The 17,406-nt window shown below is 47.4% G+C and overlaps 1 protein-coding gene across 14 annotated transcripts in view; it reads left to right on the forward strand.

Moving 5' to 3' along the window:
* ARHGEF6 (Rac/Cdc42 guanine nucleotide exchange factor 6) overlaps positions 1 to 17,406 on the forward strand; it is an 83,770-nt gene that overhangs the window by 23,885 nt on the left and 42,479 nt on the right. For all 14 annotated transcript variants that reach the window (XR_012160633.2, XM_078854263.1, XM_073358442.2 and 11 more), the window contains 6 exons: positions 4,353 to 4,423; positions 5,663 to 5,757; positions 8,309 to 8,404; positions 9,808 to 9,930; positions 12,063 to 12,201; positions 16,563 to 16,622. Coding sequence is in view for 13 of the 14 variants with exons in the window: in XM_078854263.1 (XP_078710389.1) it covers positions 4,353 to 4,423; positions 5,663 to 5,757; positions 8,309 to 8,404; positions 9,808 to 9,930; positions 12,063 to 12,201; positions 16,563 to 16,622 (584 nt within the window). In the remaining variant the exon portion in view is untranslated. The remainder of the gene's footprint in view (positions 1 to 4,352; positions 4,424 to 5,662; positions 5,758 to 8,308; positions 8,405 to 9,807; positions 9,931 to 12,062; positions 12,202 to 16,562; positions 16,623 to 17,406) is intronic.

The following is a 17,406-nucleotide window of genomic DNA, read 5'->3' on the forward strand; positions in this document are numbered from 1 at the left end:
GTATCTACACTGCCCTTCCTCCTACCTACAGCTGTATCCACTCTTACTTCATTAATTCCATTTAAATAGAGCTCCCCATGTTAGATCTGTTATCCTTTCGGAGCCCCTTTGTGATGATGAATGTTGTATCTTTGAAAACAAAGTTTTACCTTTTAATTATTATTGTTTATTACAGCAGGGTCTAGAAGCCTTAACCAAGATCAGTATATTATTGTGCTAGGGAGGCTCTGGGCATAGGTATAGTTAGAGACAGTCCCTGCCCTGAAGAGCTTACAATGTAAATAGACAGAGTGTGTGTGGGGGGCGAAACTGAGGCACTGAGCAAGGAAGTGACTTGCCCAAAGTCACCCAGTAGGTCAATAGCAGAGCTGGAAATAGGGCTCCTTCTTCCCATTCCAGTGCCTGGTTCACTAGCCCACACTGCCTCAGTGCATCTATGAGTTTATTTCATTCCTGGTGCTAGTGGTGATACATAGAACACATCACTTAGATACAAGCGAAGTTACAAGCAGCAATATAAACCTGGCCATGAGATCAGTGCTTCCACCATTTCCCTTTGTGTAAGGAAAACATAACAGCTGCACCAGGACTTAACAGTGAAGTTGCAGGGTCCGATTCCACTGCAAGCTCCTCCACCCCCCGCGGCAGCGAGTCTCAGGGTCTGGGTCAACTGAGTCGGGCTTGTACAATGGGGCTAACACTAGAAGGGTAAATGTTTCTGCCTGGGCTCTGAGACCCACCCTCCTGGCTGGGTCTCAGAGCCAGGCTCCAGCTGAGCGGGAACGTCCACACTGCTGGTTTTAGCTGGGGAGTGTGAGCCCAAGTCAGCTGACCAAGACTCTGAGACTTGCTGCTGCAGGTTTTTCAAAGAATGCGTCTATCAGGGAAAACTGGGCAGGGGGAGGGCCCAGGGGCACGACGACAGAAATGTCAGTCACATGAAGCAGAAAAATGAAGGTTTCATAAAGTAAGAGAAAGGGGCCTCCCTGGAGCTAATCTCAGATCTCCCAGTGAGCCCAAGAGGAGCATGACAGCCTTTTGATCTGTGAATCTGTTAGCCTCCAGTCCTCTTGCTAGCACCCAGCTCGAGTAGGGATTCACTGGGCAAAGGATGCAGGGCAAAAGCAGCATTAATAAGTAGCCTGTTTGCCAGCTCTAGCCCCCGCCCCACCCCATATCTGGGGGTGGAGATGGACTAGACCATGGGTCGGCAACCTGCGGCACGCGTGCCAAAGGCGGCATGTGAGCTGATTTTGAGTGGCACTCTGATGCCAGCCAGGGTCCCGGCCACCGGTCCCGCTCAGCCCGCTGTCAGCCTGGATGGACAGAACCCTGGGCCAGCAGCGGGCTGGGCGGGGCCAGCGGCCGGGACCCCGGCTGGCAGGGGCCAGTGGATGGAACCCGAGACTGGCAGCGGGCTAAGCGGCTCAGCGCGCTGCCGGTCTGGGGTTCCGTCTGTTGCCCGCGCTGCTGGTCTGGGGTTCTGTCCACCGGCCCCACTCATCCACTGCCAGCAGGGGGTTCCGTCCATCCAGGCCAGCAGTGGGATGAGCGGGGCTAGCAGCCGGGACCCCAGACCGGCAGCGCGGGTGGCAGACAGAACCCCAGACTGGCAGCACGCTGAGCTGCTCAGCCTGCTGTCGGTCTCTGGTTCCGTCTACCGGCCCCTGCCAGTCGGGGTCCCGGTCGCTGGTCCCACTCAGCCTGCTGCCAACCCGGGGTTCTGTCCATCCAGGCCGGCAGCGGGTTGAGCGGGGTTTCAGACCACTGCTGGTCTGGGATTCCATCTGTTGCCCGCGCTACCGGTCTGGGGTTCTGGCCGCTGGCCCCTGGGGTTCCGTCAGGGAGCCCTGCAAATGTAAAATTTATTACTGGCATGCAAAACCTTAAATTAATGAAGACTTGGCACACCACTTCTCAAAGGTTGCCAACCCCTGGACTAGAGAATCCACATAGCTGCTGAACCTGTAACCTCACCCTGCCTCCTGACACCCCCCATTCCCAGCACCCTGGTTCATGTGGTTATGCCAGGAGCCCTTCCAGAGCTAGGCATGCAGAAGAGATTGGCTGTGTTTTGTCAAGGGCCTCCAGGCATATGGAGGAGTGGGCAGGTTTGGGCTGTCAAGCAGGAAGCAGTTACCTGTTTGCCAGGTAACTGCAGACTGGCTGGTGACATTTGAGTAGAGGTAGGGGTGGTTTCAGGGAGCTGCCTTCCCGCCTCGTGCGCTGAGTTTTGGAATCTGGTTTCAGCAGATTTTTAAATAGTGGAGAAAGTTTTCAAAGATGCGATCTTAAAGTTAGGCCCTTACATCCATATTTAGGCACCTGCCTGATCCAACTCTTATTAAGCTGGAGTCTTCCCATCGACTTCAGTGGAGCTGAACCAGGCCCTTTGTGGCCAGAATTTCAGAGGGGAGCACCGGCTGTTGCCATGGATTTTTTCCTATTTTGGGGATAGATGGACCTTGTGCTGGCCCTCTGCACAGGCTTGACAATGGCCGAGTGTTGACAGGCCCAGGGATGCTGGAACAATTTGTATAGTGGAGGTGCTGAGAGCCAATGAACCAAACTGTAAACCCTGGATATGATGGAAACCACTTCAACCCAGGGGGTGCAGTAGCACCCCCAGCACCCTTAGTTCCAGCACCTATGGGCAGGCCCTGTGCCCGCTGCTTTGCTAACGTTTTGCAGGGCTGACCCTGCACAGACACACTAGTGTCATTCAGGGACTGCTCATTGTGCCAGGCTTCATGGTGGGTTTGCAGTTTGCACAGAAGGGGACAGCCTGAGTTCTTTACCTGTGACGTCTGCCAGGACTCTGGTATCCCAAGGGAAAAAGCCAGTACATACACACGCACCCCCATCCCCGAGAACCCTCAGGGCCTAAAGCAAGTTAAAGTTCAGAAAGGGCCTGAACCAAAGCCCCCTAGGTCAAGTTAATAGAGGCTGTAGATAAATTTGTTGCAGGTTTATAATTAAAGTCTCTAAATAACATGAAGCAGATGTTAGAACACCAACATTAACTCTCATTGATTCAGTTACCATTGCAGCTTGATTGCATCTGCATAGTGTCGCTCTGCCTTTTTTTGGTGCTGCAGTCGCATGATGCTATTTGCACTTGCACTGTATCCTCAGTGTATTTTTTGGGCCATAATATCTACTGGTGTGGAGTAAAGCATCATCGAGTGTTTTAAGTGATGCACAGGGACCCTCTGTGGAAGAGACAGGAAATGCTGCAAGGGCAATAAATAGACTGCAGCTTGTTGTATTTTCTGAAATATGCTCAGTTTATCAACTTCAGCTTTTCCCCCATTGTCTGTGTGACCGAGAGTGTGCTTTGGAGGTTGCAAGAAGAGCACACACAGGACAAAATACCACTGTCTATTCTGCCTGGCAACTCTCAAGCTCTTCCTACATGTTCAGAGTTCCCACTAACACCAAAGGAATGCAGGAATGAGCCCATGGGCAGCCCATGTATGGGCTGATTACCTGTACAGGTGGAGGAGCAGGGCATACCATCAAACCCGTTCTTCTAGACAGAGGAAACAACGCCCAAAATGGAAACGCCTCCTGGTAATTACCATGAATTCAGTCATAATGTGATTTCTTAGGCCCTTAAAGTTAAGAGCAGCTTAAGGCAGAGGTATTGTTCTCTTCCTTGTGAACCCACAGCGATTTGTCACTGTGTTGTTGGCATGGTTAGCTTTTCCTTGGGAAAAGAGCAGTGCAACAATTATTGGGGGGGGAACAGACCAAATAGATAAAAGGGACTACTGTAAGTCATCTTAGCAAATGGATGTATGAGAAAGATGTACCATAGGTTGAACTTTGAGCCTTTCAGCTTTGGTTTGTTCCTTATTCACTCAAAACTCCCTTAATTTCAGTGAGGATTTTGCCCTTCAAAGGACTGCAGGGTTGGACCTCAACTTGCAACTTATTATTAAGGTGTGTTTCAATAAATCATGAATTAGAGATGGGCCCACAGCAAAGCCCAGAAACCCAGAAGTCCCCAGAGTTAGGAGTGTATGAAGTCTGAATTCTACAGATTGGCTGAAGCAAAACCCCTGCTGCAAACCCCCCCCCCCCCCAACTGTTGCATGGTTGCCAGTTATTTCAGAAAAACTGGTAAATATCATAGAATGGCTGTACTGCAGTTCTGTCCAGACTTACACAGCTGTCAGTTTCAGGCATGCATTCACTTTGCTTCAGGTTTCATTAAAAAACCCCTGCAATTGGGCATCTCTTTTTTCTGTGACTTTTTGCAGTCTGCTGGACAAGATACAGATGTGGATTTTTCTGATGGCAATTCTGCTTTATAATTTACAGGGTTTTTTGTTGTTTTTTTTGTTCAGATAAACCACTCTCTCCCAAAGCATTAAAAGGACATGAAAGCCCTCAACTTACAAAGAATTATTATACCGTGGTAAGTTTTAAAGCACCGATTTTATATTTTAATAAGCAGAGTATTATATTTATCCTCTGGACCAGATCCTCAGCTGATATAAATTGTCGCAGCTTCACTGAAGTCCTTGGAGCAAATTTAATTTCTGCCAGTTGAGTATCTGGCAGTTTGTGTTTAAATTTAACTATTGAGACTGCTCTGGTTCAAGATATCTACTTGGCTATCGAGATGATAAACTACACATATAAGATGCTACAGTATTTGAGAGAGAGAGAGACTCAAAATAGAGAGCCCAGATAGAAGAGTGAAGATGGTAGTCTAATAAGTTGCGAGATTGGTATTTTAAAAAAAAAATTTGCTTTTGTTCCATTTTATTATTTCTGATGTAAATAATGTACCTTCATATAAGTCAGAAGGTTTGTGATGGAACAAGGCAAAATAAACTGAGAGGTAAAATGAGCATTGCCCCATGGCATAAGAGAGAGTTAAAATGTCTGCATTTGGACATACAGACTGGTGGCGGAGGGTAAATGCATTTGTCAGTTAAATATATTTTGTACAAACCAGCTGAAATAGCACATGCCCAGGTGCTTAAACCTGGACTAGGAACAGCCTCATCTGTCTCTAGAGCTTGATCTACAGTAAGAAAGCTGCTGTTCGCAGACAAAGGGTGACTGCAGTGGGTCTTGCTGCACCAGTGAGAAAAGAGATTAACTGCTGAGGTAGGCAGGCGAGGCATGAACCAACTTCACTGCTCTTTCATCAAGTGAAACAATGGGAAACTGGGTTTCATCCTGTCTACTCTTGCAGTTAAACTGTTTCGATCTAGCACTAGTCCAGTTGCATGTGATTTGTGTGTAGTTACTGTGCCTGCATGCAAGCCCAATCAATACTGGCATACCCAAATAGCCACTTATGCATGCAAATTGCCTTTTGTGGGGGCAAATACCTAATCTGCATGTGCATTTGTATTATGTTCCAATAGCAAAAAAGAGAAGTCGAGAAGGAGCAGCTTCTAAGGCTTATTCTTACTGCTTTCCTGGGAAACTCTGCACCTCATGAGATCAAATCTGTAATCTGAAACCTCGTGCCTGTTTTTTACAGTTTCTGTCTTGCATTAGCATGTTCTTCAGGCATTAATAAGTCAGAGCTGGATTTAAAATATGTTTCCAGGTTGCTCTGTTGTTGGAAGCTGATGTTGTAGTAATGCACCTAGTCATTAGTGCTGAGATCTGCTCTTTGTTCTGTCTCTCACTCTAGGTACTGCAAAGTATTCTGGAAACAGAATGTGACTATGCTAAGGAACTACAGTCACTTCTGGGAATTTACTTGAGACCCCTCCAATCCTATGACAAGTAAGACCCAAGTCAGTCTGTAATAACAGAACACTTCAAAGCCTTTTCACTTTCGAATGTTTAGGGACCATTTCTGCTCTTTAAAGGCACTCATGCAAAACCTCAGAATGTCTCTGTGATCAGAAAAATAAAGCTTGTGATAGCTTCTGGCGCTTCCTTTTCCTGTATTTTTGCATAGACATCTGATGGTGTGATGGGTTATTAAATATGCAATTTTGATCGACATGATCACTACAGGCTCATACATGGAATTGTTCTTTCATGTGTATTCCCCTCCAGTGTGCCTTATTTTGCCTGCTCATCTTCAAATGGGACCTCCCAGTCATTCCTTCAGGGGACATTATTTAGATGGGGCGATGATCTAGGAATTGCTTTAACGATGGTTAGTCTGGCTCTTGTTTGTTCTGAACTTGCTAACTAGTAAGCATTGCCCTCTGTACATTGATCTGCTTGAAGTGTTTTCTTGTTCTCTACACATCATCCTGCAGTTACTGATAGCCAAAGTGATGTATGGACAACTGAGGGTCATAGATTCATAGATACTAAGGTCAGAAGGGACCATTATGATCATCTAGTCTGACCTCCTGCACAACGCAGGCCACAGAATCTCACCCACCCACTCCTGCGAAAAACCTCACCTATGTCTGAGCTATTGAAGTCCTCAAATCGTGGTTTAAAGACTTCAAGGAGCAGAGAATCCTCCAGCAAGTGACCCGTGGCCCATGCTACAGAGGAAGGCGAAAAACCTCCAGGGCCTCTTCCAATCTGCCCTGGAGGAAAATTTCTTCCCAACCCCAAATATGGCGATCAGCTAAACCCTGAACATATGGGCAAGATTCACCAGCCAGATACTACAGAAAATTCTTTCCTGGGTAACTCAGATCCCACCCCATCTAACATCCCATCACTGGCCATTAGGCCTATTTACCATGAATATTTAAAGATCAATTAATTACCAAAATCATGTTATCCCATCATACCATCTCCTCCATAAACTTATTGAGTTTAATCTTAAAGCCAGATAGATCTTTTGCCTCCACTACTTCCCTTGGAAGGCTATTCCAAAACTTCACTCCTCTGATGGTTAGAAACCTTCGTCTAATTTCAAGTCTAAACTTCCTGGTGGCCAGTTTATATCCATTTGTTCTTGTGTCCACATTGGTACTGAGCTTAAATAATTCCTCTCCCTCTCGAGTATTTATCCCTTTGATAAATTGTCATTGTCAGGGTCTAGGTGCAGAAATAAGATGTAGTCCAAAATGTTTTCCATCACTATCATGAGAAAAGCTGGTGTGAATTTCAGATTCCATCTATATCCAGTCACAAACGTAGGATTTTATCAAACCTTTGTCTTTCATTTGTCCAAACAATGGCATGTAGATATCTCTCTGTTGCCTACACATCAATTGGCTCAATGTGCATAAGTTATTCCCATTTCAGTAACCTGTCTCTGATGCTTACTGTATTGGCTTTATAGTTATCTGTCCTAGGGAGTAGCATAAATAGGCACAACATGCATGCTTAGATAATTCCATCTCATAGAGTCAGCCACCCCCTCTTTAGAAGTTGTGTAATTGTAAACGTGGAGTAGCGGTTTCTCTGGATTCTGGTGCAGCGTACTGTGAGGAGAACATAGAACTCCAAGGGTTTATAAGCGCAGAGGTTAAACACAGAGACTTTTTCCAGTTTGGAGAGATCTGAGGGTAGAATCTCAAGCCCTTCATATTTTCTATGGGAACAAAGTTTCTGTTTTTTAAGTCACATGGTGTCCAGATTTCCTCAAACCTTTCGAAATATTTGTGTGGATAAATTCAGCAATGGAAAAGTCTCAAGACCCCAGCCTTTCTTCCCCACAGGATGCATGTTGGCCTTCTTAGTCACAGTTCTTATCATGGGATCCAGAGGCACAACACTAGGTGATGTGACTTTCTCGTCTTGCTGTAACAATCTTATCTAGAAGTCTGATTGATCACAGAACTGTAGAAAGCACAAAGGGAAGTAAGGCTGAAATGACCGAAGGTGCTGAGATGATGATGGGAAGACTAGTAGGAAGTGCAGGGAGCACAGAGATGGTCATTGTAATTTGTATGCAATAGGTCCTAAATGCCAGGTGCTGTACAAAGTCCATCCCTGGAAGAGGTTACAATCTAAAGCTCCGATCTTGTAACATGAGTCAGCGTTGGCCTGCCTATGAATACTATTCTGCCCATACCTCTGTGTCTACATCTTCCTTCTCCACCCCCAGAAGAAATCCTGTCTATATCAATGAGGACAATTAAACAATGTGAGACGATTACATGATTAAAATACAATTCAGTTAATCCTTGAGAGCGAACATCTTCTATAAGGTATTATTTGTGTATCATGAATTTTGGTTTTGTATTTCATTACATTAATTCGTGTTTCTGTTGAAACAAATACTTTAAATCTCCCATATTTTGAACAAGTTATTTGGAGATGTTCTCAGATGTCTTTTTTTTAAATAAGAGATTTGTTTTGAACCATTCCGAAGTACCTATCAAGTACTATTTCAGTATTTTAATTCTTTCAGGCTAAGTGTGGTGGATATTGCATCTTTACTGGGAAATGTTGAGGAAATATGTTCATTTCAGCAAACACTGAATCAAGCCTTGGAAGAATGTGCAAAGTAAGCATCTGTCATTGCAATTAAGGGTGATGAGTTACTAACCTGTGGTTAAAAATAATACAAAGGCCTATTTATTAACTTTGCTCCTAGCTATTGTCTGCACATTTGTTTTAATATAGAAGAAAACAGGAGGAGCTAGAGAAGGCTGTCATCAGTGTTAGAGGGTAAGAGAAGCAATAAAAATAGTGGGTACGTGTACCTCTGCGGTGTCTTCTGAACTGCCCTGCTTAGAAACAGAAAGTTAAGACTGGCATTTGCCTTTAGGAGACCGATGCCCAGTCCCATTGGAAGTCAGAGGGAACTGAGTGTCTAACTCTCATAAGCCTTTTTGAACAGCATCAATGTAAATCTTTTCCTTTCATCGCAAGTGAATGTACCATCCCCAGCTGTCAATATGACCAGGGCAGAGCTTGGACTAGAACTGGGAGAAATGGATAGTTCTGTCTCATCCCTCTTACTGAAAAGAGAAAAAGAAAGCTGACTAACAGGATAGCGGTGTGGGGAAGCTGGGCAAAATAGCAGAATAATTTCAGACTCTGGGCTTCCTTTCTCTCTCTCATCTCCTATTCAAGCACTGCACAGAGCTTCTGAGGGAAGGAACCATGCAGGACAGAGGCTCCTTTACCCCGAAGCAACAGGCCAGAGATGTCAGAGAGAACACTCCCACTTTATTAAGCAGCCACAGCAGAGACCTGAGAGGCACTTCCAAGTGTGTCCTCATCTATGGAGGGTTTGACCACCTAAAGTTAAACCGCCCCAGCTAGAATTCTGAGTTAGAGCTGTCACTGAAAGGCTCGAAGTGTGTTCTTAGGGTGAGCTAAACACTCTACACCAGTGGCTCTCAACCTTTCCAGATGACTGTACCTCTTTCAGGAGTCTGATTTGTCTTGCGTACCCCCAAGTTTCACCTCACTTAAAAAACTACTTGTTTACAAAATCAGACATAAAAATACAAAAGTGTCACAGCACACTGTTACTGAAAAATTGCCGACTTTCTCATTTTTATCATATAATTATAAAATAAACCAATTGGATTATAAATATTGTACTTACATTTCAGTGTATAGTATATAGAGCAGTGTAAACAAGTCATTGTCTGTATGAAATTTTAGTTTGTACTGACTTTGCTAGTGCTTTTTATGTAGCCTGTTGTAAAACTAGGGGAAATATCTAGATGAGTTGAGATACCCCCTGGAAGACCTCTGCACACTCCTAGGGGTACGTGTACCCCTGGTTGGGAACCACTGCTCTACATAGCTGAATTTCTACCACAGCTAGCACTGGCAGCTGGTTTTGAAATACAGTGTGTCCATTTCACTGATGCTTTGTCATGTCTGAGGATCTGGCTCATTAACTTTTGTTTCAAGGACATGCTCTGAAGATGTTGCTGCTTATATTTGCAGGCTTCCTGAGAACCAGCAGAGAGTGGGAGGCTGTTTTATGAACCTGATGCCACAGTTCCGATCCCTGTACCTCACGTATTGTGCTAACCACCCTTCCGCTGTTAACGTGCTAACCCAACACAGGTCAGGAATGGCTCGTGTCGAAAAAGCAAACCATCCGTTTTTTAATAATGGCAAGTCCAGCCAGGGCCTTTGCCTGGGATCTTGACAACAGGATCCCAAGGCAACATGATTGCACGGAGTCTTTCCAAAGACCCTGTGTGTGTGTGCAGAGGAACCTGCCACCGTGCAGATCAACCTGTGCTCACCTGCTTCCCTGCAAGAACGCACAAGCATCCCACATAACTCTGACATGCTGACATCAGGGGTCTGATCATGTGAGGTTCAAACACCTTCAACTTGCATTCACTTACTTGTGGGTGCTCCACACTTCTCAGGATCAGGCCCCAAATACGGCATGAAGAGGCTTGAAACAGAGGTTTGCTCAAGCAAACCACAAAGAGGCCATGCAGTTCTGTACGTTATTGCACTAATCATGGCAACATTCTCATTCACGGTGTGACTCCTGGACAGACATCTGCATGTGCCTTAGCTGTAAACTCAGAGCTAAGAGAGTCCTCTGAGCTGACAGGCTATTGCTCCGTTCCCTCCAGTGCTTGCTTAGCTCTCCTGCACACATCTGTGAAAGCAGTGACCTCATCCCAGGGTCTGAGTTCTTGTATTTTTAAAATGGAGGCCTTTACAATGTTTCTCTTGTAACACATCTGATTGTAATTTACCCTAATTACAGTCCTGACTATAGTCAGTGACTCCTTCATTCAGTTCATTAGCCAGAGAATGTTTAAAATGCGCATTTAACTGATCTGTTTTGGTGAATATGCTGATGCACACAAAATGTGCTCTCCAAAGTGTTATGAGCCAAAGCTGAGCATGTTTTGCATGTTTAGTAGGTTCCAAGGCCAAAACAGACCATTGTGATCATCCAGTCTGATCTTCTGTAAAACACAGATCACAGAACTTCCCCAAAACAATTCCTAGAGCAGAGCTTTTAGAAAATCATCTAATCATGCTTTTAAAATGGCCAGTGATGGAGAATCCACTACGACCCTTCGAACAACTTCCAATGGTTAATTACCCTCACTGGGTAAAATTTACACTTTATTTTCAGTCTGAATTCTAGCTTCAGCTTCCAGGCATTGGATTGTGTTAGACCTTGGATTGTGTCCACTAGATTGCGTTAGCCCTTTCGCTGCTTGATTGAAGAGGCCATTTTTAAGTATTTGTTTCCCACGGAGGTACTTATAGACTGTAATTAAGTCACTCCTCAACCTCTCTTTGTTCAGCTAAATAGACAGAGCTCTTTGAGTCTGTCACTGTAAGGTGTGCTTTCTAATCCTTTAATAATTCTTTGACTCTTCTCTGAACCCTCTCCAATTTAGCAACATTGTTCTTGAATTGTGGACACAGTCTTCCAGCAGTGGTCACTGGTACCTTAGTGATCTCTATCAAGTGTGTTCTCTAGAAAGGAAACCCTGCTTACTATTCCCAGGGGGTTGTTCAAGCACCCAGCAGCAAGTGGATCCAGGGTACCCATACCTCACACCACAGGAGAGAGGCCTAGTGGTGATAGGCAGAGCCCTGACAGTACTTGGCATGCCTACGCTACAGCAGCCAGTAACAATGGTCCCTACTTGCCATCTAACATGAGCAATTGTCATTACAAATGTGTTCTCCATACATTGGGCCTGTGTTGTGTCTGGGTCCTGACACAGGTATGTGGGGGTGGAGGAAGGGTGCTAGGAGCCATCTCTCACTGGGGACGCCATGCAAGGGTCAGTTGCAGTGGGAGGGAGCACAGGTACTGCTCCTTCCTAGTGTTCCTGGGGTTCAAGTCACCCTAGGAGAACTTGGTTTCCTACCCCTGGTGAGCTGGCCAGTGCACTAGTGTGGGGAGGTGGCTGCACCTACCCATGGTGGTTGCACAGAATGCACATGCCTGCTGAGCACCAGGGTTTTCCATGTCCTCCCCTACCCCCCTGAGCTCTCCTTGGGGACCAGTGGCCTTGATCTGCCAAAACCCCAGCCTGGCCCTCTCTGGCCCACTGTGTTTGCATCAGCTGGCAAATGTGGAAGAAGCTGGATTTCTTTTGCAATGGAGTGTAGCTCAGAACTGGGCCACCATTATTTGGACAGTGAAGGCGTTAATAAAACATGGCCCTTAGAGGCTGGTGAACTTTCCTTATCTCTGTTTATAGTGATGAACTGGAGAAGTTTATGGAGAACCAGGGCGCGTCCAACCCAGGGATTTTGATCTTAACAACAAGCCTCAGCAAACCCTTCATGAGACTGGATAAGTACGTCACCCTTCTCCAAGAACTGGAGCGGCACATGGAGGTAAATGAAACATAGCATCTGCCAGGCAGATCATGCGGGGGGTTTTGTGCTGCCAAAAAAACTGCATTGAGAATTGCTTGTACCAGGGGTCCTTCTCTCTAGATATTGAGGGGGGGCCCACTACTGTAGTAACTGAGCACTCCACATGCTTCAATATATTTCTCCTCACACGCTTCTGCGAGGTAGGACAGTGCCATTATCCCTGTTCTTCTGGCACAGAGGAATTAGAGGCTGGCCCAAAGTCACACAGGAAATTTGTGGCCGAACAAGGAACTAAACTTGGGTCTTCCAAGTTGGAGACTAGCATCCTAACCGCTGGGCCATTCTTACTCTCAGGCCTTATAGCTGAGTCTAATCATGATGCTTAATCAGGTTCAAAGTGCTCTACTCTAACATGGGTCAGCTGAGCAGTGAGGGCAGGGCGCAACCGGGTTGCAGCCACTGTGCTGTAGCCTATATAGAGACTTAGTGCATCAGCTCCCCCTCCTCAAAGCTACAAACTCTCAGCCCCCCATCACCCACCACCTTTCCTGTGGAGCATCGTGACCCTGAGCCCTGCCCTCTGGACACTGCAGCAGCAGCAGGAGGGAGGTATGGGAGAGCAGGGGGCTCTTGGACGCTGTGGCAGTGAGGGCTATGAAAGTACCAGGTGCATAGGCTAATGAGATAGGAGGTGAAGAGGGGAGGGCAGCAGATTGGCCAGCAGTCTCATTTTGAGCAGGACAGATTTTGGCCTCTGTCCTGGGTCCCCATGTTGTGTCCTTGAGTGGCTGAACCAAAATCGCTGTTTTGTTTGCAATTCTTGCCTGCGGCCATGAGAGGCCACTGCTCCCAGTGTAGCAACCAAAGGCTGCTTTGCTGTTGCTCCGGGCTTCTCTCGGCACAAGTGCGCTCATACCAGTGAGGCAGCTGCTCTGTTCATGCACCAGGTTTATGCATGAACAGACTCTCCCAGTGGCAAGCAAGAATGCTGCAGGCAGCAGGCGCATACAGTGGGGAGAGGGCAATGAGGAAGGAGGGGATACAACTAGGATGGGGCAGAGGAAGAGTGGAAACGGGGCTAGTGCAGGCAAGGAGGAGCTACCCCGGGAAAACTGCTGAGGCACAAGCAGACCTGGTGACACCAGATGGGGGGCAGGCCCCTAGAGGGTGGATAGGAGAGGCTGCTCACCCTTTGGGGGTGGGGATTTCTGGAGGAGGGTCTGGTGAGGCTCCAGTGTTAGGCCCCTCTTCCGGAGGGTTTGCCCAAGGCAGCTCCAACATGGCTGCTTGTGGAGTTGCCGCTGTCCAGTTTGCCTGCAGCATGGGGTGAACTGGCGAGCAGCTGTGGCGCTCTGCGGCAGTCAGGGTGGGCCACGTGTGGTGCTGAACGCACAAGGTGGCAGACAAAACATCTATTTTGGTTCAGCCACTCAAGGACACAACATGGGGACCCAGGACAGAGGCAAAGTCTGTCCTGCTCAAAATGAGACTGCTGGCCTATCTGCTGCCCTCCCCTCTTCACCTCCTATCTCGTTAGCCTATGCACCCAGTACTTTCATAGCCCTCATTGCCACGGTGTCCAAGAGCCCCCTGCTCTCCCATATCTCCCTCCTGCTGCTGCAGAGGGCAGGGCTCAGGGTCACGATGCTCCACAGGAAAGGTGGTGGGTGATGGGGGGCTGAGAGCTTGTAGCTTTGAGGAGGGGGAGCAGATGCACTGAGTCTCTATAGGCTACAGCATAGTGGCTGTGACCCAGTTGCGCCCTGCCCTCACTGCTCACTGGCACCAGGGCAGGGCTCTGAGAAATGCCCAAAGCAGGCTCAGTTTTGAGGCTCACTAAATAAGACATTTATATTTTTGGAAAGCTGCTATAGTTCCCCACAAGCCCCCATGTCACTGGCTTATTTGGAAATTTGGCCCTAGCAAAATCTATCAAATGCTGGCAGCAGCAGAGGTGTGAGAGAGGGGAGATCAGGTCACCTGGTTACGGCACTGGGATAGGATTCAGTCCCAGAGGACACGTTTTATCGAGACTTTTTATCCAAAATACATCTTAACTCTGGATGGGCAACTAGAGGCTTGTTCGCACCAGAGAAATGTCCTAAAAATGTCCTACCTTGATAACCTAGGTTCAGGTGAGTTGCTGTGATAATAACATTGAAAGCCCTAGTACAGATAATCCGTCTGGTTACTGATCCTGTTTCTGCCCAGGCCTGCTAAGTCTGTGTAACCCAGTGGTCTCCACCTTTTTATGCCCAAGATCACTTTTTGAATTTAAGGGCAACCCAGGATCTATCCTGCCCCTTCTGCAAAGCCCCACCTCACTCACTCCATCCCCCTGCTTCTCTATCACTCACTCTCCCCCACCCTCACTCACTTTCCCCGGCTGGGGCAAGGGGTTGGGGTTCGGGGGGGGGTGCGGGCTCTGGGCTGGGGCTAAGGGGTTCGCAGTGTGGGAGGGGGCTCTGGGCTGGGTCAGGGGTTTGGGGTGCAGGAGGGGGTGAGGGGTGAAAGCTCTGGGAGAGAATTTGGGTGCAAGAGTGGGCTCCGGGCTGGGGCAGAGTGTTGGGGTGTAGGAGGGGGTACGGGCTCTGGGAGGGAGTTTGGGTGCAGGAGGGGGCTCTGGGCCGGGGCAGAGTGTTGGAGCGCAGGAGGGAGTACAGAGTGCTGGCTCTGGGTGGGGAGTCGGGGCTGGGGTTTGGGGTGCAGGAGGGGGTTCAGGGTGCAGGAGGAGGTATGGGGTGCTGGCTTCGGGAGGGGGCTCAGGGCTGGGGGTTGGGGTGAGGCTTCCCATCGCGCAGCACTTACCTCTGGTGGCTTCCGGTCTGCGGCGCAGTGTGGTTGCTGCTAATGCAGGCTCCCTGTCTCCCCAGCCATGCCACTCCCAGAAGGGCCAATGCACGCCTGGAGGCAGGGGGCACGTGGCTCCGCACGCTGCCTCTCTCCAAGCACCGCCCCTGCAGCTCCCATTGGCCACAGCTTCCCACTCCCAGCCAATGGGTGCTGTGGGGACGGTGCTTGCAGGCAGGAGCAGCACGTGGAGGGAGACCTCTGCCCCCCGACCCTCCGGGGCTGTGTGGGCCACGCTGGCCACTTCTGGGAGCAGCGTGGGGCCGGGGCAGGCAGGAAGCCTGTCTTAGCGGCAGCCCCTCTGTGCTGCCAGGGCTTGGTCTGGTCTGCACTTTGCAGTTACACTCCTTCCAGCACCATTCCAGTTGCGCACATCAGCAACGGCTAATGTTTCTAGTGTAGGGCCCAGGCTAGAGAAGGAACAGAGAAAAGAGAAACTCCCCTAACTCTCTCACTGACTACAGCCCATGCTCCTCTGACTGCATGCCCACAGCTGTTGTGGCCAACACCCTAACCAAGATGAGAGAAGAGCTGGAGGGTTGGTCAGACACAGGTCACCTATTTTTGTTGGTTTCTAGATTGTGAACATGGTGTGTGGATTTATATGTGCTGCACTTTGTATGAGTGTATAAATGTGATAGAAGTGGGAGTGGCTGTATCTTGTGAGCTTAATTTGTGCTGGGGCTTGCCAGGGCTGAGCCTCTGGGCTTGCTGCATCAGTTATGAAAGTAAAACAATTTTGCTTGAGCCCCCGGGACCTATTGAGTCCCAGCACCTCTTTCGTTGCACGTTAAGCACTGTCCTTGGCCCATCTTCCCATGACTGGCTCAGCTATTATGTCCAGCGACTGGGCTCTGGATTATGGTTGTAAAGAGTGTATAATGTATAGGCCAAATTCTGCCCACAGATCTGTGTGAAATACTCCAGTTGAAGTTGATGGGCGTTGTGTGTGCCTATTCAATATCAGAATGGCCACATGCATACAGTGATGGAGGCAGAAACTAAGGGCAGTGTCCTGCCCTGATCTCTGCCCCTCTAGCCTTCTGTTCTCTGTGCAAGTGCAGACTCCCAGTGATGTTAATGGGAATTCCATAGATGGGAGGTGAGCGGTGGATTTCATACGAGAGTCAAGATCTGCTTTGTGGACAAGAGAGCAGAACTTTGCCCTATACAATCTGGCACTGGGCTGTAGATTTCTTAAAAAGCAATGTTTGGTTGAGCTGAAATGATATCTATCCTTGATCCCTTTTCTTTTGTTGAAGAGTTTTGCATCAGTGCATCACTTAGTTGCTTTAAATCACATCAGGCTGACAAAGGCAGCAGAAGAGTGAAGGGGGGTCCTTCACCGCATTGGGATGCGTAGTTCCCCTGGGCCATGATGCATCCTCCCTGTGCTGCACTGTAGCAACGCAGCTTCATATGGCCATACAGAATTTCCATGGCTTTTAAACCATGGCAGGAATGAGGGAAATCTCCATTTCCAAACGCTGTTGCTCTTCATAACTAACAAAGATTTCTTCCTTCGCTAGGAGGCACATCCGGATCATGAAGACGTTTTGAAAGCATTCACATCTTTCAAGTCCCTTATGGTAGGTGGTGATTCTCAAAATAGAGCGCTCCTTCTCTGTGCTGTGTTTCACAAAGAGTGAGTCAAGCCTGACATTTGTCTCCTTGTGAAAAGGTCTTTTAGAATGGAAAAGACAGGTTACGGAGACACCTTATTTGAAATTTTGCCTGACTTTGCCATCTGGTAGCGTGTTCCAACACTTGCATTGTGATCTCTGTAGTGTAGTAACTTCACTAGATAAAGAACTTATTCTAAATGTGTGCCACATAAGGAAGCCACGTGTGGGTGGGGAGTTTTCTTTCATCTCTTTCCCCTTTACACCTTTGTCATTTTTGCTACATGTAATTGTACAATTCCTTACTCATTAAAATGAGCTATGAAGGATTAACACAAGTATATGACTCAACTGTAACTTCTAATAAAGAGATGCATTCTGGGCCTGATCCAAAGCCCATTCATTTAATTGGGAGTCTTTCCACTGGTATCCATGGCCTTGGGATCAGGTCCTTGTATATTATAAACATTTATAACACCATGTGAAATGGCAATAAGTAGAGAAGTTATTAGTTTACTGTCTCTTTGTGTCTTTACAAATAACAGTAAAGCAATCAGTAGCAATTCAATAGTGAACATATTTCAATGAATCATTCCAAATCACTTTAGAACCTTTCTGCAAATGAAAGGAGAAAGAAAACCTTCCACATGGTTGACTGTTTTACTGGGGAAGATTTAATGCTCAGTTATCAAGAAAGTTATGTTGTGTGTCTCTTAAGCTACTGAATACCTTTCACTATAACCACTACAGA

Source organism: Lepidochelys kempii, chromosome 9 (genome assembly GCF_965140285.1).
Source record: "Lepidochelys kempii isolate rLepKem1 chromosome 9, rLepKem1.hap1, whole genome shotgun sequence".
NCBI classification, from domain to species: domain Eukaryota; kingdom Metazoa; phylum Chordata; order Testudines; family Cheloniidae; genus Lepidochelys; species Lepidochelys kempii.